Source organism: Opisthocomus hoazin, chromosome 4 (genome assembly GCF_030867145.1).
Source record: "Opisthocomus hoazin isolate bOpiHoa1 chromosome 4, bOpiHoa1.hap1, whole genome shotgun sequence".
NCBI lineage: Eukaryota > Metazoa > Chordata > Aves > Opisthocomiformes > Opisthocomidae > Opisthocomus > Opisthocomus hoazin.
Genome location: NC_134417.1, coordinates 58,381,506 through 58,409,049, shown reverse-complemented (window position 1 = coordinate 58,409,049; position 27,544 = coordinate 58,381,506). Strand labels below are relative to the sequence as shown.

Sequence of the window (27,544 nt, the reverse complement as noted above, 5' to 3'; positions counted from 1 at the left end):
AAAGTGATGGCAGTCCACTTACCTTCTAGGACGACAGCCATCGTACTGCAAGGTAGGCTTGCTGTTTATGTACAGGAAAAAGAGGAAATTCACTCTAGTACTAGCAAGAAATATTGCAGGTGGCAGTGTTAAGGTGGTTAATGTTAGTGGTGTTGAAAACTTGTGCCTCTGAGCTAATGCGTAGTAGGAGAACAAATATGTACTGCCTTCCACTGCCGAGAAAAACAAGCCTCACTTAAATCATATTGTGCAGCAGCACTGGCAGATCATTACGCAGGGCCCACACGACGGCCTTTTTTCCGTGCAGTGGTATCAGCTAAGAGCCATGAGAGATCACTGCAATTGCGCTTTGTCAGTGAATGCAGAAAGGCTCTTTTTTTTTTTAGTTCAGGCAGGGTGGTGGGTATTTCTGTAGGTAAGGAATACAACCGTACTATATACTTTGCCAGGATATTGTAGCAGTATTCCTATACCCACAACATACCTCTGGCGTCAACTGAGCCCTTCCATGTGCTCTGCACCGGGCGCAGTCGCAGCGCAGCGGTGGGTTCAAGGCGGACGCAAAGGCCCCTAACCCAGGCTCCCCTCGTCAGAGCCAGCCCCGAGCTCTCCCCACCTCCCGCCTGAGTGTTCCGCAGGTTTCCCTCCCTGACATCTGCCAGGGGATCGGTGACCGGACGCAGCCGCCCCTCACGCACCCACCAGAGCGCGGTGAGGCGAGGCCTGCGCAGCCACAGCCGCCCAGGGCCATGCCAGCGGCGGGGCGGACACGGCTGCTTGGGTGGCTGGCTACGGCGGTGCCGGTGCCCATCCCGCGGCGCCACGCCTGCACGCCCACGGGGGTCGGTGCCCCAGCGCTGTAGCTCACCGAGGGCGCCTTCCCCCAGCCCCGCACCCGGGTGCGAGGGATTGACAGGGCTGACGGTCCCCGGCCCAGGCGCCCTGGCAGCGGGCGGCCCGGCGGCGGCGGCGCCGGGCATGGCGCGGCCGCAGGAGGAGTACGCGGAGTACCGGCGGTGAGAGCGGCGGCGCGGTGGCGGGAGGTCGCTGGGGAGGGGGCCGGGCGCCCTCGGCCCGGCCTTGGAGGCCGGCGGCCCGGAGGCGATCGTCGCACTCCTCGGTGTCCACCGGCGGTGCTGCCCTTCTCGGAGCCGCCGGCTTCGCTGCGCGGCGAGTGAGGCCCCGCGGGGTGCTCCGTGTCCCCCGCCGTGCCTCCGCGGGTCTCGCCGTCGCTCCCCTCGGGGCCTTGATCTCGAGCGGGAACCCACACGAGCCCGGTCCGCTTTCACTTGATGTCTTCCGCTGTAAATGTGGAATCTGGGTGCTGTTCTGGAGCTGCAGCTACTGAGTGACCTTGAATCTGAACGTCGCTATCGCTTAAAGCCCGTCCAGGGCACGGGGTGCAGCTGCTCTCAGCCTGACGTGCAGGAACCGGCACGGTCTCCTTGCAGGGCCGGGGACGGCGTGGCTGTGTTGCTTGTGACTTGGATGGCAGCGAGGTTCCCCGCTGCCAGCCGAATAATCTGACCGGAGCAGACTGGGGTTAGGTAGCCTGGCACAAGTCTGCGGTAGGGTTCGGTGTGGAGGGGTGAAGTGACTTGCCTGGAGGCATTGAAGAAGGCTGAGGAAGAGCTGGCTGCTTTCACAACCCTTGATGCCCATTGCTTTTTCTGCAGTATGAAAAGGAGCTTGGTAGATCGCTTTATTGATTTTTTCCTTCTCTCTTACAGCCCTGGCTTTCAGTCTGTCAGAGCAAATTTTTTAAAGGAGCATTATTCACAAAATCTCTCCAGAATTCAGCTATAGTTCTGTTAAATGTGTATCACTAGGACAGTATTATGAAAGTTTTTTTTTTTTTTTTTTGCATTTACAGCAAAAGTATTGTTATATATTATTTGATAAAATGTCTTGAGAAACCTACTATTGTTGTCTTCATTTTCTTACGGTGTTTTTTTATGACATGCCTACAGAATTGTAGGTGATGATGATGGAGGAAAGCTCTTTACCCCTGAGGAATATGAGTACCAAAGAAAAGTATTACCGATTCGGTTACAGAACAGGTTGTATGTGAGCTGGAGATCACCAGCTGGCATGGACTGTAAGCTGGTGGGACCAGAGGCGCTCTGCTTTTGTACTCACCGGTAGGAATCTTTTTATTTTGTTGAACTGTTGTATTTTTTAAAATCAGGAAAATGTAAAATGTCTCCAGATACATTACAGTACAGTATAGGCAAGTTTCTTTAAGGTCTAAGGATTGAGAAAATTAGGTTTTCAATCATAAGAAGTGTCCTTAAATCTAAATCTCAATACATTTTTTTGAGATCAGAATGATTTTGTAGTCTTCCATAAATTCAACTTTTTGGCACGAGTGATTTTAGATCAGATTGATTCTGATAGTGCTGTCAAAATGAAACATAAGGGTTTGGGGTATTAATGTAATAAGTGGATGTAAAAGCACCTGATATTATGCATTTAATTGAAAATTAGCAACTAACAGTAATTAATAGAATTAAAGATACTTCAAAACAGAACTTGTAAGATAAATTATAAGCCTTTCAGGTAGATTTCTGATAAATGCTAACAAAGTTATTATTTTTGCCTGTTTTAGGTATAAACAACACAAAACGGACTATGAAGTGATTCCCAAAGACTGTCCTATTTGTGTGCCTTGCAGAGTGAGCCGTTGTCCATGCCAGTCCTATCACTGTGTCCCTCTGAACGGCACACAGCCCGTCCGTTGTAGATGCAAACACTTCGCTGATCAGCACAGTGCGGCACCTGGATTTTCATGTAACTCTTGTAAGTTACTGATGGACTTGTAGCATTCTTTGCTAGGAAACTTAACAGAAACAGCACGTTAGGGGTCTGCGTGCTGCCCACAGTACTGGGTATGTGCTGCACTTGTCACTGGTGCGTATTTCGGTCCTTGTAGAAGGACGGAAAATGGGAAGGAAGACATGGCCTTTCCACGGTAAGGTTTAGAATAACATCCTTAGCTTCCCCAAGTTCTGTGAAGGAGCGTAAGTTTTTGAATGATTTGGTTGGGTGCGTATGGAGACAGCCGCCTGAAGTTAGGCCGTATGAAAGCACCCCATTTGCAGTTTGTCATCTCTACTGCTGCATGCATGCCAGTCTTCTACTTGAACCTGGTAGTCTGAGAGAGAGAAGTGTTGATCTCTGTTCCTCTATCGCCTGGTTGAGTATAACCTTTTTCTTTGTATCTTTTCTCAGCTCAAAACTGTACTGTTCCCAAACAGTACTATTGTTAGCACTTGAACAAAGCAGTTCCTAAGCATACAGGTCGTGGGTCCAGAAATGCACATGGGAACGGAGTTTCAAGCAAAAGGTTTGAGAAGGCATCAAGAGGAAGCTTTTTGTTTCGATTGTTCAAGGTTATTGCAACGAAACAGCAGTAATTATTAACCACAGAAACCAAATAATGGATAAAGATGTTTTAGTTTGAAACCTCAGATTATGTAAGCTGAATATGTTTTTGTTCAACTTCTATACTGTTAGTAAATTTCTTTTATGAAATCTGTCTGATTTGTACAGGAAAAATCATAAACAGATTTTGCTGGATGAGAATCATATGCCACAGAATAAAACATAAAATATTTATATGACAGCCTTTCAAAATTTTGCTCTAAGTAATGTGAAAGTCTTAAATGTGCAATTGGATGATTCAGACTGAATCCTTAGAACACAGTGTTTTTAATAATCATTTACATTATGCAATTTTTCTAGTGTTTCTCAAAAGTGCCTGATGCTTCTGAGGCCTTCAAAGATTACACAGAGAAGTGCCAAGACTTGCTTCTGTTTTGGACTTGTGTTGTTTTAATGTACTGATATTAGTGTAGCCCAGTGCTGTGATAATAATGTGACAGATAAATTAAAGATATGCTCTCTTTAAAATTTAAAAAATACTGCTGTTGCACTTTATGTGTTGCATATACTTTGTTCTGTATCCAAACACAGAGTAAGAGCTCTGGGACTGAGGAGTGCTCAAAATGATACTAAAAAGCCTTTAACATTTCCAGGAATGTGATCTCGAACATATTACACAAGACTTCAAAAAAATCTTCCTTGGTGCTCTGCAAAATGAACCATAACTGGGAGTTGGAAGCAGGGTAATTTGTATAATGAAACATTTGCAAAATCAGTTCCTGAATTTCTTGTTCACATCGTTGCTCCAGCATGGCTTTGATGACAGTCTTAGCTGTAGCTAGGGCATATATATCAGTTGACTTCACTCTGTGTTTCTGAATGTCACGTCATTTGTTTAACTATTTCAGTTACATCCTGTGGCTACGTAAGCTTCAAAAAACCCCCGAAAGTCAGTCTAATGGTAGTCTTATGTAGAACCCATTGTGCTGTTGCCACAGCCTCTGTTTACTACCCAGATAATTTTGCTAATTTTAAAATACATTTAAATTGTGATTTGTATCATAAATTGTGGTACGAGGTTTTCTGGCCACACAACATGGACATGTGCTGTAAGCCTTTGGAGATAATACTGCCAAAATGCTGGCAGGTTGACTTCTTTACCCAGTGACAGAATTTTTTCTCCCTTTATTTTTTGTCAGGGGAGGGGTAGAGAAGAGTATTTCTAATGGCAATGCACACAAGTTGCAATGTAGGAAATCCAGTTAGATATTAGGAAAGAAATGTCTGCTCCAAGGGAAGACCAACACTGGTCCAGGCTGCTCAGAGAGGTGGAATCTCCATCATCGGAGGTACTCGAAACTTCACTGAATGAGACCCTGAGACTGCACAACCCCTATGATCTAATCCCTACATTCATCCTTTCTTCTGTTTTATTCAGCGTTTTCATATCATGATGAAAAGAGGCTGTAAAAGGTTTCAGCAAAGACAACTGATTGCTTTGCCCCAAATCACATACGTGCTTCCAAATAGAAAGCGTAGCCGGATGCTTTTGTAGTGAAGGAACTCCAGTTTTTGACAAGAACAGTTTAGAGAAATGTCGTTTTGTCTGCAGTGAAGTAGAAATTCCATTATCATCTTACTCATTACACTTACTTGTTTTTTAATTAGGTTCCAAGTGTTCGGGCTTTCATAGTTGCTTTACCTGTGCGTGTGGTCAGTCAACATACGCTCATGAAACCGTCGTGGAAACTAAACAGAAGCGCTTAGCCCAAGGAAAGCCTGTGGGGCAGGATGTTCCTTATGCTGCTATGGGAGGGCTGACTGGCTTTAGTTCACTAGCAGAAGGCTACATGAGACTCGATGACAGTGGAATAGGTAAGTGCAGCTGACCCGAGATGAAACTTTAATTCTCCAACTAAGTAGTTTTGAAAAATAGCAATTCAACATAGACTTTCAAACTGTGAAGGCAAACTTGATCAATATGAGTAGGACTTCAGACAGATTTTTCTTTTTCCCTAGGAGTCCTTAGGTAGATGTGAAGAGACCACTGTGACCATCTTGTCCAACTTCCTGGAGTGAACTGATAAAAAAACTCTTTGTCAGTAATTCTGATATTCAGCCCAATAGCTTCTGGTTGAGGTGGAGCATATCTTGTAGAAAGAAGTCTGTAACTTCTGTTTTTCTCTTAATACTTCCGTGTTATGTTTACGTTAATCCTTTAGCCTAATACTGCCTGGGGATTTCTTCGTTACACAGTTACAGCATTTTTTTTTCCAATCTCAAAGGTTAATAGCTGTTCAGCATAAAAAAAAGAGGTCATTTGTAGATCTTCTTTTTGACAAGTTTGTTAGTTGGCCTCGATACCTCTGCTGCTCTGTGAGTTTTGTGTCATTTAGTACTGGACACATTTTGTCCTGAAATACTGTTTTATTTATTGTTGCCGTGTACTCATTATTTCTTTTTTAAATTCTGATCTGTTTTCCTGGATTTGTCTGAAGTTTAGAAACTATAGCATAGCCATAGCCATAAAATTTAATTTCTTTTGAGGCCAATTTTGCTTTTGTAAACTTGAGTTTATGAGGTCTGCTCCGAGTGTTGTACATATTAATCTGCAGCTTCGTTTTAATCCCATCATGTATGTTCTTAATATATCTTGTGAAGTTAATTTTACTTTTCATTCAACTCATTTTCTAACAGGGGCTCCTTCTGCTGAGCTTTTAGAATCCCCTGTTACCAGCATGGATCATCCAGTTCTAAAAGCATTTCAGGGACCTTCTAGTTCTACTCAAACCATCTCACAGATACCAGGTAATATATTAGTAGGATAATACTGTTTTGCAAAAATTATTTAATATAAATTAATTGGTTTTATTTATGGGTTCAAGGATGCTTAGGGCTAAAATCAAAGTTAAAAATTGAAATGAATATTGAAGCCTTGTTATGTGAAAAGTTAGTGCAACATTCATGTACTTGAAGTGCTTGGAATAACTGTTTTGTTACTGCTTGTTATTTTTGGTCATGATGTGCTTTAAACTTTAATGATCTTTTCCTAATGTTTGGTATCTTCCCCATTAATGGTGTCACTTATTCATTGGGTCAGTTTTTAAGATTTTTAATTCTTACTAGAAGCTCATCGTCACAAAAATGATCAGAGGACTGGAACACCTCTCCTGTGAGGAAAGGCTGAGAGAGTTGGGGCTGTTCAGCCTGGAGAAGAGAAGGCTCTGGGGACACCTTATTGCAGCCTTCCAGTACTTAAAGGGGGCTTATAAAAAAGATGGGCACAGGCTTTTTAGCAGGGCCTGGTGTGATAGGACAAGAGGTAATGGTTTTAAACTAAAAGAGAGTAGATTTAGACTAGATATAAAGAAGAAATTTTTTACAATAAGGGTGGTGAAACACTGGAACAGGTTGTCCAGAGAGGCAGTGGAGGCCCCATCCCTGGAAACATTCAAGGCCAGGTTGGATGGTGTTCTAAGACGTGGTCTAGTGGAAGGTGTCCCTGCTCACTGCAAGGGGGCTGGACTACATGACCTCTAAAGGTCCCTTCCGACCCAAAGCATTCTATGGTTCTATGATGCTATGATGATGTCTGAATGGATTGTACATACTCAGCACAATCCTGTGAAACTGCCTTCTGCCAAAACTTTTCTGTGTGGAATTATGGATTGGTTATGCTTATTTTATGTCCCTTATTTAGTATAAGAATTTAGCAATTAATATAACTGTTGAACTCCTACAAGACTATTTATAGTAGCTGCTAGCCTAGACTAAAGAGGTTACTCTTTGGTTCTAATTGCTGCGGTTTATTACTTGCCTATAAAGGTGAGTTCTCATTTTAATTGTGTTTTGCCAAATGTGAAACATAACTAATGGAATAGCAAGTATCATTAATGAAAAAAAGTTTTGTTGTTTTTTTTTTTTTTTTCTTCAGGCAGTTCTAGTGCCACAAGGCAAGTTTCTCATGGAAAGCATTCAGAAGATGATGACATGGCTTACTTTGAAAAATGTTATCAAGAATGGGCAAGTTACTACATTTATTGCTTAATTCAAATATATTTTCACAATAGGATGTCTAAAAAAGATAAGTGTATGATTTACGGGGCATATAAATGCATTATATCATTTGTTCTCTTTACACTAGCCTCTTAAAATAAAGTTTTAAATACAATTATGAGCCATTGCAGGATTTCAGAGGTCAGTCATGTCTGGGATGGTATTTACCTTAACTGGGAAGATTTTTATTGAGGTAACCCTCCATTACAGAAAATCAAAATATTTTACTGTGTGACAAAAAGAAGCAAAAAGCAGACTCTCAGAAAGTCACCTGTGACATTTCGGAATGTGTGTTTGCTACCTCATTTTTAAAACTTCATGATGTTCTTTTCCTTATGAATGTCTGTGTAGTTGGGCCAAATCTGGCGCGTCTTTCTTAGACGCTTTGAACCACTGCCTTAGAGGTGCCTCCTCCACCCCACTGGCAGTATCGTAAATTTAAATGCCCTGCAGTGTAGGTTACTTAGATGCTTAAATACTTATTCTTTCCCCACATTAGTTCCTTATCTGCACCATCTCTGCTGGAAGTATGTCTTGACTGTTCATGAATTCTTTTGTAAGGCAATGTTGCTTAATTAACTTTTAAAATCTTAACTGCTTTTGTGCTCGCTGCTTGCAACAAGGTGTTTGTTAATGAGAAAGCTGTTCTAGCTTTGTGAAATTTTAACTCATTTTCTTTATTTTGGAAATCATCACAAAATACGGTAAGATGTTACAAATACAGTGTCAGTTTGTAGGAGAAAATGTGTTACCATCAAACCCAAATTACTACATTTCTTTTTTCCCCCTAACATTTTCTTTTATTTGCAAAAAGTAGTAGGAATTTCAGATACAAACCTCAAGCCTCCAAATGTGGAAAAATGTTTTAACATGAGTTCCTGTGTAGGCCAACAACAGGATTGCTTAGCAGTGAGTTCATTTGTAGACATCCAAAACAGTACTGGGGCCTTGCTTCCTTTTGACACCATTTTATGTGGAAAAAAAGTACGTTAGAAATATTATTTTGTCTTTCCTTGCATTTTTGATAGCAACATGATATCTTATGTTAGATGAGATACAAAAGTCCATGCATCCCTTGTATATAATTGCTCTAGGTAGAATTTCATTCACTAATGTAACAGTGCTTGAGAACAACTGTGGCTTCTGAAAAGAACAGATAAATTGGATTAACAGTCTTACTACAAAATGGCAGAGTTAAATGTGTGTGTGTTGGTAAATCACACCATGCTATAAGAGCCTACCACATACACAAATCTTACGAGAGGAAGACCTGACCTTGTGGGTCAGTGAGAAGACATTGAGATGGGGGTTTAGCATCTACCTCAGCAACAAACTTCTGTGTGATTTTGTGCATGCTGTTAGTCTAACTGTGTCTGTTACACATCTGTAATAAAAAGTCTTTACCTTTCATTGACTTAAAATAAAACCGTGAACATTTGCGGGGCACTTTTGCCTCGAGGTATACAGAAACACCTAGAGTGCCATTATCAGAGACAAAGGCAGCCCTGGCTTGAACAGGGGAGGAGCTGCAGAGCTGTGGAAGCGCTCCTTTGTCCTGCGATGCAGAAGTAAGCGATGCTAGGTTGGGCTAATAGTGATCTGTAGCTCTCTCCATTGCAGATATCGCTCTGGTAAATTTATGACCGGATGTAGAGATTGAATATTGCATTACTAGCCAACTTGCAAATTAATGCTTGAACCTCTGTTGGTGTCTTTCTTTGTTACAGCTGAAAAAGGAGAAGGCTGCTAAATGGGAAGAGAAAGGTCCAGTGCCACCAAAGAAGCCATGAGAGTAATAAAGAAATAGTTATTATATGGCACAATGTTAATTCTTGTATGGAAGAGTATTTTTCACTGTGCCTACCTGCATACTTGTATTTCTTCATTTCTTTATTCTGCTGTTTTGGTCTATTGCTGAAATTAATTTTTAATTATCTTGTTGCAATAAAATTGGTACTTTAATCAATGCATTTCTCATCTCCAGAATTGTTACATAGATATTCCTTTGAGAATGGAAAGTCATATTTAGAGATTTACAGAACTGTTGAGATCTGAGAGAATAAGCACGTGTTTAAGTATTACATTGTAGTAAAGCAAAGAAAATGTGTCCTATTCTTAGACTTTTATGATGCGCTTTATTTGTAGAGTCCTTAGACTCATCTTGTTCATGGATTTTTACTTGGGATTTGTTCTGTTAATATTGACATTTTAATCTTTTCTTTAAATCCTTTTTTTTTCTTTCTGTTGGTTTCATCACCTTTATATAAAATTCAGACATACCCGTCTTCTCTCACGCTTCTGTAGGCTCTATTCTTGCCAGCGTAGAACTACTTTTTACATGTGAAGTTCTGTATGCTTGTAAACCCATTTCCACACATACCTACTAGCTACTTGAAGGCATCCTGCCTGTTTACCCCAGATTTCTCTAGTAGTACTGTTCTCCTGATTCTGTTTCTCTGATACTGTCCATAACAATGATTCTATTACACTAAACTTCTGAAAACACGAAGTGGAAATGGATAAGCTATTTATTGCATGCAAACAAATAATTATATAATGTTTGATATAGACTTATTTGTCCAACAGATGCTTTTTCATCATGTCTAATCCAACACAGACTGAGTCCCTCAAGAAGCGAGAAATGCTTTTGTATTCCTTGTCCTTATTCACAGCTGTGGCAGCATGTGTTGCATTAAAGGTAGAGGACAGGAAAATTTAAAATTTGGAAACTTTGTGTGGTTTAAACCTGCAAAGCAGCACAGCAAGAACTTGGTACAGAGTAACTGGCAGAGGCTGCAGTTTAGGAGGCAAAAGCAGAGCCTGAGGTAACTTTGTTAGTCTCCTTTGAAAACAGAGAGTAAGTCAGTTTGTCCTGACAATACTTGAAGATGTCTCTTGGATTGCAGACTTTTCAGGTGGTACGTGTGTCCTGAGGTTTCACGGCGAGAGCTGGGAGAAGCTTACAAAGCTTGGACTCTCATCAGCGAGAATGCCTCTGTGTGCCTGATGCCTTCATGTGCCGACGGGCAGAGAAGAGGTGAGGCCGAGTGCGTTTGGTGCAGGGCAGCTTGCTGTTCCGTTCGGACGCCGGCTGTGGGAGGGAAGGAGCGCGCTCTTGGGAGTGCATGCACGTCCCACAGCCACTGGTGGAGGCGGCTGAAATCCCAGTGAGAAGGGAATGGAAGGCTCAGTTACCCAAATTCAAAGATTAAAAAAGGCTATTTACTTTGAGCTATTACTGCCATTACTACAGATGCAAATAATTGAGATGTATAATATACCAAAGTGTCTAATGAATGTTTAAAAAGTACCTTTACCTTTAAATTCTACACTGTTACAGACTGCTTTAACTTAATAAATAAAAATATTAATTTGAGCTCCCTCTTCTGGTCTCAAGAAGCAATCATTTCTACAGATCCTCTGCTTGGTCTTGTAAATAAATGGCGATTTCACGACAGAATTACAAGAAACAAACAAATGTAAATAACATTGGTAAAAAAATGATAAATAAAAATACAGAAAAAAAAAATTTCTTTCCATATTCAGAGAGATTATTACAAGTTTAATAGTGGAAGTTTATTCTACTTTTGTATTTATCCCCGTGGCTATACCCACTAGGGAATGCAGTTCCAGAAATGCACGTGTGTATTTCAGAGATGAGGTTTCTCACAGCAAAATATTGTTATAGACAGAGGTTTTAATAGTTACAAAAAAGTTGTGTTTCATGTTTCTTTTTATACTGATAACTGTTTATGTTTAGGAAATAATGTGTTTTTATTGACATTTTGAGTTAAAAACACTTGCCAAATGTTTGCCAAATTCAGTCTTAATAAACTTTACTTTGATCATCAAAAACTGGTTTTATCAAAGTCAATTTTGAAAAATTTTATTCTGTGCTTAAACTTACTTAACATTTGCACTTAAATGATACTAAGAAGTTATTACATTTATTTCATTATATTTGTTTTTAGTTGGAAAACAGGTGGGATCATAAAAATATCAACTGCATTAAATATTGCTTTGGAGTTTTGACCACTTTTCACCCATGTTTATGACATCCAAGTAAAAGAAACCCACTTTGCTTACTAGAAGGTGTACTTTTGACTTCTTGGTACTCATGTAGCACTTTTTTGCAGAATTTTTTTTCATATCTATCCATGAAAAAACAGGTACAGTATATCTCATAATATTGCCGGCTGTGAAAACTGGACACCGATGTCATGCCTTAAGTGAAATTTGCACTTAACTGGAATTACTCTTATTTTTATCCTAAAAAAAACCCCAACATTTTGTAGCATCCAAATTGCAACCTCCAATTCTATTGAAAAATCTCTTTATACTTCTATTAAGAAAATTTTTGTAAAGGTAAAAGCAGAGACCAAATGCTAGTATGCTTACCATTAACAGTGGTCATTAAATAAAGAGCTCAGTTTAACGTGTAGTTGTTGATGGCTTTTTTTGCTGAGAGCAGTTGTGAACTCTAACGCGTAGTATCACGGGGCAGATAAGTTATCCTTTCACCTGTATGATTTATCTGTGGGCGTATATCTGTCGTTCAGCTAGACACATTAACCGTTTCTGACTCTAATCCAAGTAATCTGGTGTGGGGGAAATGGTTTGTTGTCATTACACAGAGTGCTCTGAGCTGGTAAAGTTGGTTACGGAGGTCTTAGGCAATGCTTTAGCACTTCTCATTTTTTAAATAGCTGGCTTTCAAATAAATATTTTGCTGTTATTATAGCACTCCTAGAGCATAGGACACAATTTTTTCACTAGTTTTAATTGCCCTATGAAAAGGCTTAGATGTACCTTGGCTGTTTATGATAGTACAGACTGGTCAGGCATCCTCAGTGGAGGGCAAGAGGCTCCTTCCCGTTCTGTGCCGCTCTGATACTAAATATAAAATGCGTCTGTCTGTCTCAGCTTTGGGAGGAGGGGGAATGCAACATGCGAGTTCAGAGCTGGTAACGGCCTCCGGGCAGAATTGCTTTGTCAAGCTGTCAGTGTCTTCGCAGCATGTTGTGCACGTTAAACGGTTTGCAGGTCTCGTGTCTGCCAGTCCCTGGAGTCTCTAGTGGTAGTTCTCTTGTAGCCACGTAGCCTAACGGAAGAGACAGCTTTGCAGGTAGCGATAGGATATTTTCTTAGCACAAATGTAATTGAAAACAACAACAAAGGTCTAAAAGACCTCGCACAGGTGTACCTGCTTGGGGTTTCTTCTCGTAACAAAAGATACCACTTTTGTCTAGAAGGCTACTCGTGCTTTGGAGCCCTCAGCATTTGTCTTCTGGTAGAGTAACTCGTTACTTGCTTTATGCTGGTTTTAGCTCTAGTTTTGCGTTCGCTGTACCTGTGTGGGTCGGCCCCAGCTGGGCACTAAGCCTGTGTGCTCTGTCAGTTCCCTCCCTAGGGAAAGTCCCAGACTCACCTGGAATGCGTCGCCGGCGCAGCACCAGCACCCCCACCTTGCCGAGGGCTTCATCAGCTTTCATTTTCGTAAGGCAGGAAAATTGCAGATCAGTGTATGTGAAACCCGAACAAGATGAGCGCTGACACGTCGCACAAGGGCCGGCGGATGAGCCTGTTCATCGGGGCCGGTGGAGGGCACGTCCTCAGCGCAGCAGCCTCCCTGCTGGCTGCTTTGTTTGTGCTTCAAAACAGGGGTCAGCGCATGCCCATCGCCAGCCTTTCGTGCGGAGGAGGACGCAGCTGGCCACGTTGTGGCCGCAGAGGTGGGAGTTCGTTCCCGGGGTGCGGTGACCAATCTCACGCACTGGCACGAGACCTGGATTCGTTACGATGCTGCGCAGGTTCGGACGCGAGGTAAGGCTGGCGTACCCGATCCACAGGAGACATCGGTCTTTATTCAATTTCTTACCAGTAAGCGTCAGCCCGTGGGGCAGTCCCCTGCTGCCCGCCGGTTACGGCGTTGGCGTCACACTTGGTCAGCATCACTACACTGCACCTGTTCAGTGGGGAAGGGTCTGGGGGTCTTTCCCCCAGGGGTGTGATTTTTAGTATTATAATGTGTTATAATGAAGGATAGGTTACTTTTGGATGCTACTCTTTGGCCAGAACCAGCCAAAACTAGCTAAGTGCCAACAAGCAGCCTTCCAAGGGTGTTCTTGTCTCCTCCAAGCACAGCTCCTGGGTTTAGGGGTATCACTAACTCATCTTCCAAGTGAAAACAACAAACTCCTGTTATTCTAACAGCGCAGGGGCCTTTCTGCGGAACGCGGGGTCCTTCAGCCACGCGAGGGCCTCGCACGGTCAGGGACTTGTAGAAACAGCCTGGGGCCCGCAAGCCTTGCCCCGGCGCCGGGCGGGGCTGCTCCGGCTGGGGATAGGGGCTGCCCGCAGGCGGAAGCGGCTCCCCTCGCACCGAGGGACGGGAGGGAAGGCCAGGCCCGGCCCGGCCCGGTGCGCAGCGATCGCGGCGGAGGCCGGGCGGGCGTTGGAGGCGGCCGCATGCGCGGGGCCGGTGGCGGCCGGTGGCGGTGGAAGCACGTGCGGCCGTGGCGGGGCCCGTCGGCCCGAGCCGGCACGGTCGCCTCAGGTAGCGGGAGCGGGGGGGGGGCGAGGGAGGCCGGCGGGGAGGGCGCGCTGCTCTGCTCGGCCGTGGCAGCCTCCCGGCGCTTCCTGGCGGGGAAGAGAGCGTTTTTGGCGAAGGAGACGGGCGGCGCTGGCTTGGCGGGGGAGGGGCTGAGGGGCGGCGTGGGGGAGAGGCGACAGGGGAGCGCCTCGGGGAGTGCCGCCATTTCTCTTACCTGCCGACATCTTGCACCTTTTCAGGGCCTGCTGTCATGGATGGAGGCACGGAGAGTGACGAAGGTAATGTGGGGGGGGGTTTAAAAAAAATCGCTGCACAAACCATGATCTGACATTTGAGAATAATTTAAATCGCATCTGAGAATAATTTGTTCTTTTTTTTTTTCCTTCCCCTCCCTCAAGTTGAAGATGTTATTGGCTGCTACGTTGAAGACGCTGTAACATTTTGGGCACAGGTGAGTTCAGAGAACTGATTTTAACTGAGGTGTTTAATCCCACTCCCCTGCCTCCCCCAGCAGGTTTCTGTAGAAGTGAGAAAAAAATGATAGCATTTGATGATGGAAAAAAAAAAGTTAGTTTAGATATCAGAATCGCAAGTATTACTCTGCCCTTTTAAACTGAAATCAGTTACTCTTTTATGAAATGTCCGAAAGGCTTGTTCCTCCATCTGTTTGAATTGTAGTTGGGGTTTCTTTGGTGGGTGGATACCCCCACCCTCTAACAGCTGAGCATTTGGGGCAATTTCAGCCAAGCTTGATGCGGAGATGGCTCAAAGATGCTGGGGCCCTTCATGTTCTGTGTAACGGGGCGGGAGGATGTTGGATGGGGGCAGCGAGGAAAAGTGAAACAAAAGCCAAAACAATGAGTAATTTTCATTTATGTGCGGAGTGCAGCAGGGAGAGGGGAAAGCCCAGAAGGACAACCAAAGCTTGCTTTTTCTATTTGGTCTGCTGGCTAATTGGCGTGTGCAGATTACTTAAGACCTGTGTAGTAGCTGTGAGCTGGTTGGAGGAGGTAATGCTGCTTGCTATGTCCCTAATAGGAATTTGGGGAGGAGGACCACACTTTACTCATTCTGTTTATGGAAAAACTTCTGCTAATAAAGGGATTTTTAGATGTAATAGTCATAGGTAATTCTCCTCTAGGTTCTTAGGCTGGCATTCGGAGACTCTGTGGCAGTAGCTTGCTTAGTATTGTAAGGTACAAAAATTAGCAGTGTGTTTCTAAGGATGAGAAAATGTGTAGCTGCACTAGTGTTTTCTTCCCTGCTCTGGATCCTTTCCTTTGAATTAACAAGTAGAATGTCATCTAATAAATGTGACGGTACTGGAATTGACCCAGTTTTACAGTGGTTCAGAGACCGAGTTGTAACTGGAAAGGCTCTGCTTCTCTCAGCCAAACAAAAACCCAAGTCTTGCATGTAGAGAAAATGAGGGGTATGCCAGAGCTGTTGTTTGCTTGTATTAAGGAAATGAAAAGAACAGCAAATACCTACTAAAATCTGTGAGAAATGATTAATAAGCCTACTGCTTGCAGAAGCTGGTAATGAAACTGTTAAAAATGTTAGTTGCAAACTATTTCTCTGGGGTACATTACCTGCCCCTGATCCATTTCATTAATTCTTGGAAGAAAAGGAGAGCAGGCTTATAAATACAACCAAAATCATGAAGATTGAAAGCTTAAGGTGGGGCATTACTTGTCTCAACAGCAGTGCAACTGTTCTGATTTAATTTTTGGCTGTTATAAGCTGTCAAGCATCTATTAAAATTGACAGTTAATAACTTGTTCCCTCTCCACGCTTCTTAGAATGTCAGTACATGTAATGACCTCTTGAAATTAAGCTGTGCGCTGGCAGAAGCTTGTCCTGGGGCTAATGCGGTTTTTGGCAAACCTGATTTTAGTAAGGTAAGTAGCTTGTGTGTATGTGGAGTTTGTTTTTCACCTGGATGTAAAAGCCTTAATTGTATGCAACCATTTTCTTAGGTATTTTCTTGATCTTTGATTATGCCGTGGGTTATATTCTCTTAAGATGTCTTTAAGAACTGCTGGCTTTCCTGAAGAAAATGCTTATGTTGTGTGAGCAAGTTTAAATCTTTTTTGCATTTCAGAGGCTAGATGGTTTTTTTTTTAACACTCGGGAAATACTGCAAGAAGGTAATACACAGAATGCTGAGTTCTCTTTCTTTGTCCAGTATACATTATGGGTTATCTTTAACAAGAGAGCTCTGCTTTTTCAGAGAAGTGATGTCTTTCTCCATCTCAAGAAGTGCGGAAGATCTTACAAAAACCTGTAATGTTAAATGTGCTGGACAAAGTACTCTTAAAAAGATAACAAGGATATATTTAATAGCAGTTCTATGATAAGCATACAAAGAGGGATGGCAACTTTTGTTTTTGTGTGTGAACTGCTGATGGCTTATTGCAAAGTAAGGTTTAAATAAAACAATTTGTCTGACTTGTTTGTGTGTGCAGGACCTTCTACATTCCTCTTGAAAAGGAAGAAAATGCACCAACAGCAAATCAACCATCTTTGTGGTGCGGCTGGCTTCTTCCCGTGTTGGGCTTACTAAGCTGCAGTGTTGATAACATATTGTAGCAATACATCAACAGAAAAGCCATGGGAATTTGCTGTGTAAAATGTTGGTGTTCTTCTAGTTGCAAAACTTTCTATGAGCTGTTGTTTTTGGAGTAGAGGATTATGTTTTTGAAGCAGTGTATATATATTGTTAGAAGAGACAGGATATCAAATGCATTTGTTTTCATAGTGCTGTTGAAATAATTATAGTAGAGTGTGAAAATAAGATTTGTAATGTATTACAAATACCATTTCGAGGTATGCTTATATTTTCAGAACGCTATTTTTGATATATTTTTTTTCCTAATATCCAGATTTATGGTGGGTGTTTTTCTGAAGATGGATGTTGGTACAGATGTATGGTACAGCAAGTGATCAACAATGAAAAGGCAGGAACCAATTTTTAAAAGTCTTTAATGGTTATGCAGGATGTTAGGAATAAATGCAACTCCTCCTCCTTTTGAAACTTGTTATGTGAATGTATTTAAAAACAGTAAATATACATGTGGGATGTAAATTCAGGTCACCTGTAATTTTGAAAAATGCTGATGAAAAGACTGGCAAAACATAACGTACTTGCAAAGTGCAGTTTGTGTCTCTTAATGAAGAGATTCATGAGTGGTAGTTAATGTTGTTAAGCAATATAATTTGATTTATAAACTTCTGAGTGGTGAAAATGACAGCCTTTGTGTGACATCTTAGCACTGATGCAAATGACCTGAAAGAGTTGTTAATCAGCGTTAGGTGAGTGATACAGAAGGCTAGTAGTTCCTATTTAACGTTATAATTTCTAAGCAGGCTGGTTGGCTTGGAAACATTAGATTGCATGTCTGTCCATTGAAGAAAGTCTTCTATATTGCTTCTTAATTTTAGCCCTTAGAGGAAAAAAAAATTGCCAGCAAAGATCTGTCTTGTTATGCAAAGATTTGTTGCTAAACTTTTAGACAGGTGCCAACTTCAGAAATTTCTCTAACTTGGTTCCTTCTTGTGAAGGGTGTCTAGGTGTAGTACGGAAGATTCTGATCTCTGCAACATGTGCATGTGTTAAAACACTTACATTGTAGTAGTTGTCAGTGCATTTTTCTGTAGGAGGTTTGTGTAACCTCTGCTGATTTGTATTTTACATTATTGTTGCAGTGTCAGGTATTGTACATTGACTATGGAAATTCTGAAGTTCTGAATAGATCAGACATAGTTGAAATTCCAACAAACTTGCAGTGTCCGGGTGTTGCCAAGAAGTACAGACTCTGGGGACTGCAGATACCAACTGATCAGAACTTAAACATGTTTGACCAGGTGAGCGACGGGTTTTGAAGCACTTAGATGATGGGATCTGTAACAGAGATACAAATATCAGCATGGTGTCACCAGGAGGAGTCTTCCAAGAGCTGGATGTTTAACTGTGAAGGCAGGGCACTCAGAGAAGCACTGTCTGATCTGTTGCCCTGAACATACTCTAGAAACTGAAATGTTTGTGCTGGGGGGTGACTTTTAGAGTATGCTTTTACCATCTTCAGGGCCTTGGGTTTAATTCTGACTGACCCGAGTTCTTTCTGGTGCTGAGGAAACGAAGTACCTCTGTTTCTTCCTCTTTAGAGGGAAAAATAACTCCCTTGGCCACAGAACCTGTGATAAATTCACTTGAGAGCTGCCTGAATGCCATGTGCCTGGGTACTGTACAAACTTTTGGTCAGCAGAGAGGATAGCAGGTGAATGTCGGTAGTAGTAGGAACTCTGTCATCCCTGGTCAGCAATAATTGTGAAAGGCTCAGGAGCTGATGCCAACAGGACTGGTAGAAACTTTGAGCCCTCTGAGTGGCGCTGGTGACCCTTGGTTGAGTTTTACTAGCGGCAGTCTCCATTTCTGGGCCACCACAGTCTTGATGGCATGCTTCTCCAAGGCTTGTCGCTGGCACTGCTCATGCTTCACTGGCCGGTGGCTTGGGAGCACCAGTTGCTTGTAGGAGGAGCAGGAAGCTCGTGCTTGCCTTGGCATAGCCCTCCGTCGTTTAGAGGAGATCCTGAGACCCTTCTGCATGGTCTCGTCCCTGTGGTCCTGTTGACATTGCTTGATGTGATTACTTAAGACAGGTGAAAATCTTTGTTGTCAGTTCTCTGGGGTTTTGTTTTGTTTGTGTGGTGGGTTTTTTTGTTTGTTTTTTTTAGACAGTGTTTGTTGCTTGAGGTAAAGCTTTATTTGCTTGCTCGGTGTAGCTTTCCTGCCACCACCCCTTCCATTCTTCATTTTCAGGAAAACCAGCTTGTTCTCAAAGTGATGGGGCAAAAAGAAAAAAACCCTGTTAATAAGAAATAACTTTCTCCCAAATATCATATGAAGGTCTTGAGTGCATTCCCCAGTCTTTCAAAGCTGTTTTTCTTTGATATTACTGGTGAAACTCATAGCTGCCATTTCTGGCATTTCCTGATTTCTAAATTAGTAGTTTCAGTAAGGTAGATTTCCGTTGCTGATTTCCATCGCTGTGTTCTATTTCAACTTCTGGACCACTTATTGAAGGACTCTTAATGTAATAATTTAAAATTTTTTTTCATGTTGTTTTGTATAATAGTGTTAAATAGTTGGTGTAATATCATCTAAAAGACTTAACCAGTCTAACCAAGGTGCCAGCTTCTGTTGAGAGTTGATGTGACTTTGGACTTCTGTCACTTAAAAACAATACTGAATTCTTCAAAGCTGAACATTGAGGGAGAACTATTGATGTTGAAGTCTAGTCTGGCATTGACAGTGATTAGACCAGGTGCAGCTGTAGTTGTACAGATACAGCATTCTTTCAGAACAAATGTGTTAAACATAAGCTGTATCTGTTCAGCTCTTTGGGTTTTGGTCTTAAACATGTCCTCTTTTTCTTAGAAGAAAGATGGCTGTTTTCAGCTAAAAAAAGTATTCAGTGTCCAGTGCACAACTTCAGTGTATTTTTTTTTTTACAGGGGAAGAAGTTCTTGAGCAGCCTAGTTTTTGAAAAAGAAATAAAAATACATCACAAAGCCAAGCACAAGGACGGTACCATTATGGCCCAGGCAGAATATGAAAAAATAGATATTGGAGAAGAGGTGGCCAAGGCAGGGTTTGCTGAAAAATACACATCTCCAGGAACCACTAAAGATGTGGAAGAGAGAAAAGTAGATGCCATGCAAAACCAGCATTGGAAGACAAAGGTTTCAGTTCCGCTGTGGGTGAACAAGTCTGATCGCATGCTGTACAGCATCCAAAGAGGGCGTTTTGACCAAGTAGCTGCCAGCGCAAGGAGTCGGAATTTTACTGGAAACCACATGTTTGTCCCAAAGTAAGGCAGTGGGATGTCATAGAGAACTTTGTATGAGTGATTTGATTAGCTTAGTTACTGGGATGTGGGTAGATAAGAAGATGGAGGGGGAAGTGGGCAAGTTCAATTTCTGTCTTTCCAGCATCAGATAATACTGGTACTCAATGGAAGGGAAGTACATGTGTGTCTGTGTGTGTTTGTTCATGCTGTGGTGATGGGAATTGGGGCATTAATCTGTGGAAAACTGTTCATTAGTAGTGTTGGTGTTTGGATAGCTGCTTTTTCATCATTGGTTTTCCAGGGACAGTCTGTTCTTGTGTACCTTAATGCAAGATTTTGGAAAAGTAGAAAGGGGTGGCAGCTGGTAAGTGGAGGAGAAGATACCGGAAAGCTTAGCTCAGAGCGAAGGTTGCAGAACGGCCTCTAGCAGATTTTGCAGTGACAGGCGATGCAATGGTGTTCATTTCCATAGAATCATAGGTTGGAAAAGACTTCTAAGGTCATCAAGTCTAACCATCCACCCAACACCACCATTGCTACTAAACCATATGCTGAAGTGCCACATCTACATGTTTTTTAAACATCTCCAGGGATGGTGACTCAACCACCTCCCTGGGCAGCCTATTCCAATAGGCTGAGTCTGACCACTCTTTTAGTAAAGAAATTTTTCCTAATATCCAATCTAAATCTCCCCTGATGCAACTTGAGGCCATTGCCTCTCGTCCTATCGCTAGTCAGCTGGGAGAAGAGGCCAACACCTGCCTCACTACACCCTCCTTTCAGGTAGTTGTAGAGCGCGATAAGGTGTCCCCTCAGCCTCCTCTTCTCCAGACTAAACAGCCCCAGTTACTTCAGTCGCTTGTCGTTAAGAGTTGTCCTCTAGACCGCTCACCAGCCTTGTTGCCCTTCTCTGGACACGCTCCAGCAACTCAGTGTCTTAGCACTGTGTAATTTCCATAGGCTTGTCCTTGAGCTTTTGTGTAGCTGTCCCCTATTTGTTTACCTCTATTAAAAACTCACTGGACACAAAAAGCGTTAGAAGTACACTTACTAGCTGGACAACATATTTTGGTTATTTATTGGTGTAGGAATATAACAATGTGTGCTTGTAATAAATAGAGACAGCAATTACAGTTTGAAGTAAGCTTTAGGAGATAATGGTGTCTCTGCAACTTGTAATTACATTGACAAGAGGTGGTGGTAAGTTGGCAGTTACAGTTGTTGTCAGAGATCTTTTTAAAGAGACTTGTCCTACAGTTGCTTGGATTGCCGTGGCAACAGGCTGCTGAGAAAAATGTTTGTGGGTGGGAAAGATGGTACTTGGCATTCAGAAAGTTGAGATGGTGTTAAGAAGTAATGTTTTCCAAGAAAACTTGTTTAGAATTTGCTAATGTTCCATAACTTGAGCTTGTGGAACATTTTAATGAATCACCTGAGGGCACTCCCTTCCACATAACCAGCATGGTTTCCAAATCTGTTTTACAGTTAGATCATGTAGGCAAGTCTGTGCTGTTAAATACAATACAGAGCGAGGTGCTCTTCAAAAAAGTCTAATTTTATAGTAGAGTGCCGCATCCTGTATTACTTTGATACTCTGATCTGTCCTGTTTTCTGAGTTACAGATACACTCTGAATCTGATCTTAAAAAGAAATAGCCTTTTTTTTGTGTATGTGTGTGGTGAGCGGTGTTGAGGTACTTTTGTGTTCAAAGCTATCCTGACTGGCTTGCGCAGCTGGCAGCCAGCTGATCCACTGTTCCATTTCTGTATGTTCTGGTGTCCTTTAACTTTTTCACATCACAGGCATTTTTGGGGTGGTATGCCTGCGAAGAAAATTGAGAATGAGAAGCTAGGTTGTAATCAAAGCCATGCAGGTGAGGTTGAAGTTGATGTGGGGTCTAGTGGAGCTTTGGTACTCTGAAGCAGATGGCTTCTCACCACTCTGCTTCATGGTAAACGTAACTTTTAGGGTATAGATCCAAAATACTAACCTTAAAGTGCTGTGGCTTATTTAGTAGATAGAAGATTTGAGTTAACAAGGGCCCTTGAGTTTTTTGGGTCTGCAGTGTGGTATTGTAAGATGTTTTTTGGATGGGAAAGACTTTTGAATTACTGACAGTGAAAGCATGTAAACGATTGTCTTCAAATGGTGTGTTTCTTGCCTCAGTGTTGTGTAACAGTCTTTGTAAAGACTGGTGTGGAGAGGGGTACAAATTCTGAAGAAGTAAAGCATGACTGTGTAGGTGCTTCTGTAGTCTTTTTGATGTGGCGTTCTGTAGTCATTACTGAAATAACAAATCTGCATTCTTTCATGCTATTGTATTTTGTTGTTTTGGTTTAATTTTAATTAATTCATCTTAATGCATTTTTAAAAGGGAAAAAGTGTTAGCTTCTGCCTCAGTGCCAGACACCAGCTTGGCACAAATAGGACCCGATCAGAAGCTGTCTGAAGACAAAGAAGTTCTCAGAATGGAGAATGTAAATCTCTTGCAGAGGCAGAAGGAACTAGAACTGGAGGTTCAACAGCTGAAACATGAACTTCAGGTGTGTGGAAACGTGAAGAGGATTCTTTTATCCTGGTTGCAAGTGTTTATGATAATGCTTCTGTCTTATGGTTTCATCTTATTACAGTTGCTTGATGCAGCTGCTGGTTTGGATGTAGGTTCAGTTTGAACGTGGAGTTTTGCGCTTTGTGATTAAAAATAGTCTTTGTGCATAAGGATGTAATCTCTGCCTTTTTTTGCTCACTTAGAGGGAAAAACAGGTTTTTGTGTGTTTGGCTGAAAATTCCTAGGCATCACAGAATCATAGCAGCTGTGGAATTTTGGAACCGGATAAAAATGAGTATTTTGTTCATTGCTACTTAATAGAAAAGGTGCTTCTGTTTCTTTCCAGGGTAAGGTCCTAGCACTGAGAAGCACAGTACTTCATAATAGCAACTGATAGGCTTAAAAATGCTGTGAGTGGTTTTAAGTGTGATAAACAGCAGTAGTAAGAAGAGATTATGTGAAAAGGTGTTATGTTTGCATGGATTCAGAAAAATGTTGTAGAAACTTTTACCTCTACAGATATGAAACGAAAATCTCCCATTGTGTAAATCCCTTTGACACCCCCAAACCAGAACTTGCACACAGATGTTTCTTTTTTATTTCTTGCGGAGTGAAACTACTCATAACCAGCTTTGCTAATCAGTTACACCTGTGTTTCTACATACACCTGTCATTGCACAGATTCTCCATCCACTGAAGTTACGATATTTGTGCGCTTCTATGCAAACTAAATTAACAAGCAAGATAATACATGCCTGCAGCTAAGAAAAGACTTGAATGCAAGGAATTCTTAGAAGCATTTCTTATATATAGTCTAATGATTTTTTTTTTAAACTGTTTTCTGCAAATTTGAATTATGATTTTGTGTTGACCGCAAGTAAACTGCTTTAAAAGGTTGTGGATATTCTTTTAAGAGAAAATATTTGCTCCTTGCTAAAAACACTACAATAGGCAATGATTTGTTTTAGAAGGGTGATGTGTAGTGGTGGCTTTGAGGGCTACTTAAAAAAAACCCACCCTGCAGTCATAAGACTTTGGATGCTCATCTTCAAATACACAACTGTTTAAATTCTTCTATGTTTGGTTTTTTGTTTCTTGGTGTGTTTGTTTTATTTTAGTATAATATGTAGTAAGTCTGAAAAGCTAACAATGTTTAAAGACAGTGTTTCATTACCTAAAGTGGAGTTTATAAAAGCATCTCCATGGTATGAGAGCAAGAGCTTTTACATGTAGGTTTCCCCTGAAGGAATGTAGCCTGATGTGGTGTGAGGGCTATTTTTGGGTCGAGAATGTTCCTGATTTTGTCTTAAGAATGTTCCTTGTAGGAAGGTCAGGATGATTGTATGTACAGTGAGAGTTCTTGTTTTGCTGCGCCACTTTGAGGTGTGGTAGTGATAGGAGTAAGGAGTTTAGTGAGTCCTGGACTTGATTTCCCTAAGTAGTGGGTAGAAATTTTTCAGTAAGGAAAGAAAAAATTCTGTGTTGTCTGAAGACTTGCTAGCGAATGGGAAGTAATTGAAGAAGTACACTTGAACACATCACTACTGACATGAGAGGAAGGAAATGAACCATTAACCTTTGAAAAGCTATTAAAAAAAATGAAATTATTGTCATTGGTTTGTATGTCTTTCTAGGCATATGGTTGGTGTTTTGAAGAGGGTCAGCTGTGCGTGTGTGTGTTTGTCTCTAGTTTTCAAAACTCTTCAGTTGTGGTCTGCCTGTTAGTAACCCTGGCTAACTGTTGTGACTGTTGATCTATTTTTACCTCTCTTTGTTGAAACCCTGCTCCAAAAATGATAAATAATGCAGGCAGAGAAGGAGGCGTCCAGGAAAACTGCTGAAAGTTTTGAGGAAACCCTAGGTGCTTACATTGGAACGAAAATGAGAAGTTTGGCTGCTAAGCTGAAGGCATTGAAAGAAGTTCGGTATGGATTTTTTCCTAAAACAGTACTATTTATCATTTCCCTGTTTATCTCTTGGAAGTCATGCATGCTTTTTTGTTTCCCAAAAGTTCTGTTTTTTTAATTTTCTAAGAAAAATATAGTGTTGTATATGGAGGGGGAGTATTTGCCAAAACTAAAGCTGAAACCTGAGGTTTTTGGAAGCTCACATTGGAATTTGAGTTGCCTGCTTCTCTGTTGTTTATCAAATTATTTCAGTTCGCTTCTGCTCCTTTACCATAGTTGTTGCAAGAAAAGCTTTCAGTTCTGTCTTCAAGGAAGATGCTAATTAGTAAATGCAGCAAGTTGTTAAAAGTAACTGGTTAGTCCGAGTTCCTTAGGTATCTGTATTGCTGTGAGAGGTGTTGTCTCTTTGGGTAGCCCAAATTACCCTTCTAGTTTTGAAAGAAGGGACAAAGCTGCAGTGGGAAGAAGACTTGAAATAGAAATCAGCTCCTTACGGAGGAATATACATATTGGTGTATGTGTTCATGGAAGATGAGTTAAAAAAAAAATCAAGGAAGGAAATAGGACAAAAGGGAAATCAAGAGCAGGAGAGAATTTCCATGTACAGCCTCGTCAGTACTGAGGTATAACGAATGTATTCTTTGTCCTTCCTCAAAAAAAAGATTAAACAGCTGAATCAGACAAATTGCTGCTGCTACCTTTTGAAAGAAACTAGGTTATTAACGTGGCAGGTACTATATCAAAATTTGTATGTTCAAGGGGTCTGAGTAGCATTGATCTTTAAACTGCTTGTGTTGTGGAAAATCCTGGTAAAATGTAGTTTCCTCCTTACAACTTAGGCACGCGAATAAGAGCAGTTGTTTTGAGGAGCAGCTCTCGCAAGCCATAAAAGTGGCTACAGAAGGATGCCTCACAGTTCCGTGTTCCTTGGAAAAATTGCAGAAGACTTGGACAGAGTATGACTTGGCTCAAGAGAGGATTCGGTTATGCAGAAATGTGGTAGGTTGGAATTATTTTATTTTCTCAAAAGGTATAATTTAACAGCTATTGAATGAGTATTTTAGTCTTATAAGTGTAGCTGGATAGCATGAGCACAGCATGGAAACACCTGTCCTTCGCTTGATAATGTGGGAGACTTTGCTACCTTTGCCACAACAGATGTATTTGTGGAGTGTTATTTTTTTGTGTTAGACCTAGACTTTTTGACCCCCTTGATTTTGAAAAGAAATACAGAGAAATCAGAAGATGGTAGCTGAAAGCCTTCTGTTCGGTAGTAGTTAAAAATGGCTTCAGCTGTGCAGGTGCAGTGTCTATCTTTAATTTAAAGCCGCCTGTTAAAGCACCGTACCACCCACCTCTTGGTGTGTGCTTGCCTCGCATGGGGAGGGCGGCATGCAGACGCTGCTGTGCGGCAAGGTGGGCTTGTACAGGGGACAGCTGCTGTCTGGTGCAGCCTCCCTGCAGCCACAGGTGTGGAAAAGCCTGCCCGGGTATGCAGGGAGGGCTGCGCTGGTGAGGATGTGTGTGTACCCCGTCTCTCCTGTGCGGGGATGCGGCTTTTGGGAACGGGGAGGGTCCCTGGTCTGTGGCAGGCATTGTGGTGAGGTGGGGGGGAGGGATGGAGCTTGTGCGTCTGGGAGGATGGCAGCAGATGTGTTATGACTATTTTTGTGTACAACCTAAAACATTTTAAATATGCTTGCTTAAGAAGTATTTCTGTAGTACACTGAATTTAACAGTTCATGAAATGGACTGAAAAATAATGAGCCATGAGGAGAACCAGAGTGAGTTCTGTTTTTGTTGCTTGTGCAGGGATAAGTGTTAAAACATCTATAGTATGACATGTATTTGATTGCTGTAGATGAAAAGAAATTATTTTGTTTATTAAAAACTAAGCCAAATGTTGAAACTTGACAACATTGAGGTAAGTGTTCATAAACAGATGACACTTTAGTGTTGCATCTTGTATAGGGGAGTAATGTGTAGAAGAATAGCTGGGTTGTGAGGTACCCAGGAGCCAGGGCTGCTTAGGGATTCACTTGCACAAGCTTTCCTTGGGGGAATTCCTGATCCCACAAGAAACAGTAGCAGTTGCCATTTTCTGGAGATTACATGGGATGGCTGAGCTCAAACAGGTCCATAAGCCTTGTTGAACAACAACAGACAAGTAAAGCAAAGCCGTCTGAGAACTTGTTTTTGCCCTGTCGTCCAGTTGTGCTTTGACTCAACTGGGGCTGGGGATAGAGGGAAAGAAAACTTGTAATGTGGACAAGAGTTACGACAGATGCAGATACAGTGGTGTGACTGGGGAGTCTCAAAGTGTTTATTCAGTAAAGGAGATGGTTGCTTTGCTGTCAGTCAGGTGGCAGTGTGTGAGGTTTGGTTTTGGGTGTTGTTTTTTTTTTTTTTTTGAGTTTCCAGCCCCAGCAAGCAGCATTCTTCCATGACAAACGTCATGAAGTTTCATTCTTGAAGAGTGCTTGAGGTTTTTCTGATGGACTAATTTGTTGGAATATGTTAGGCAATCTGGACATTGTCACCCGTGTCAGTTGTGAGTGGCTAATGAAGTCATGCGCACGTGATGCGTTGTAGTGTGTTACACTGCCAAAATATGTGAAGTACTGCTGAAACGAGCTTACAGCATTAGGCTGCTTCTGGTAGCTCCACATGTGTTTGTGTAGCTTTGTGTTGGCAAGGTGTGGCCTCACACATGGCTGGAAAACTTGTTCAGAAATCACCAACACACCCCTGGTCTCGCTGTGCCCATCCTGACACTGATTTGTTTGTAAGCTCTTGGGAGCGAAGATCTTATCTTGCTTTGGGAGAAACCTAATGCATCTTAAATATCACAGGCGGGAGTAAGCCCAATAAAATCTTAATGCAGAGTAAATGGCATTATTTCAGTTTTTGTTTACTGTGCTTTTTTAGTTGGTTTGTGCTGGTTTAACTGGGACTCTCCTGGATGCTGTCCCAAAAATGAAGGTGGGCGACTGGAGCGTTTGTTCTTAATAAGGTATTTATGTAATGTATGTCTTGGAAACAAGATAACTGAGGTAGTACTGGGGCATGGTGTGCATGAAAATAACAAAGATGGTTCTTCTGGAGTGGAAATGCTGAAAAATAATGGCACTGATTACTTAACCAGCTCTCCTATGAAATGTTACTGAGAGGATGGCAGCTTTGCAGATGAAAAAACAGGGATAATTAGAAGTTCCCCTGATTGCAGTGTAGGCAGATACTGATA

At 41.9% G+C, this 27,544-nt stretch overlaps 2 protein-coding genes across 10 annotated transcripts in view; both read left to right on the top strand.

Moving 5' to 3' along the window:
- The first annotated feature begins 896 nt into the window (after nt 1-896).
- On the top strand, nt 897-10,840 carry FAM221A (family with sequence similarity 221 member A). Of its 3 annotated transcripts, XR_012763583.1 has the most exons (8): nt 897-1,016; nt 1,971-2,141; nt 2,609-2,799; nt 5,053-5,259; nt 6,082-6,192; nt 7,319-7,407; nt 9,168-10,265; nt 10,347-10,840. XR_012763583.1 is itself a non-coding variant. In XM_075417453.1 (7 exons), exons 1-7 carry the CDS (start codon nt 979-981, stop codon nt 9,228-9,230), a joined length of 804 nt encoding a protein of 267 aa, XP_075273568.1. In that variant the 5' UTR covers nt 897-978; the 3' UTR covers nt 9,231-10,840. The 3 variants fall into 3 exon arrangements, 2 of the variants coding, with proteins under 2 accessions (XP_075273568.1, XP_075273567.1); XM_075417453.1 differs by having other exon boundaries at nt 2,675-2,799; nt 9,168-10,840; XM_075417452.1 differs by having other exon boundaries at nt 9,168-10,840.
- A 3,054-nt stretch (nt 10,841-13,894) lies between these two features.
- STK31 (serine/threonine kinase 31) overlaps nt 13,895-27,544 on the top strand; it is a 107,549-nt gene continuing 93,899 nt past the window's right edge. For 6 of the 7 annotated variants that reach the window (XM_075419150.1, XM_075419148.1, XM_075419147.1 and 3 more), the window contains exons 1-10: nt 13,895-13,996; nt 14,233-14,271; nt 14,392-14,444; nt 15,796-15,894; nt 16,879-16,953; nt 17,702-17,860; nt 19,511-19,866; nt 22,220-22,388; nt 24,203-24,318; nt 25,140-25,299. In XM_075419150.1, coding sequence (XP_075275265.1) covers nt 13,909-13,996; nt 14,233-14,271; nt 14,392-14,444; nt 15,796-15,894; nt 16,879-16,953; nt 17,702-17,860; nt 19,511-19,866; nt 22,220-22,388; nt 24,203-24,318; nt 25,140-25,299 — 1,314 coding nt within the window. In that variant the 5' untranslated portion in view covers nt 13,895-13,908. Of the gene's footprint in view, nt 13,997-14,232; nt 14,272-14,391; nt 14,445-15,625; nt 15,674-15,795; nt 15,895-16,878; nt 16,954-17,701; nt 17,861-19,510; nt 19,867-22,219; nt 22,389-24,202; nt 24,319-25,139; nt 25,300-27,544 lie in introns of those variants that run through there. The other variant, XM_075419149.1, reaches the window with a different exon arrangement.

Coding starts and splice junctions, on each gene's coding strand:
- FAM221A (XM_075417452.1), top strand. CDS start 979: ATGGCGCGGCCGCAGGAGGAGTACGCGGAGTACCGGCG. Junction 1,017..1,970: donor GAGTACGCGGAGTACCGGCG/GTGAGAGCGGCG, acceptor ACATGCCTACAG/AATTGTAGGTGATGATGATG. Junction 2,142..2,608: donor CTCTGCTTTTGTACTCACCG/GTAGGAATCTTT, acceptor TGCCTGTTTTAG/GTATAAACAACACAAAACGG.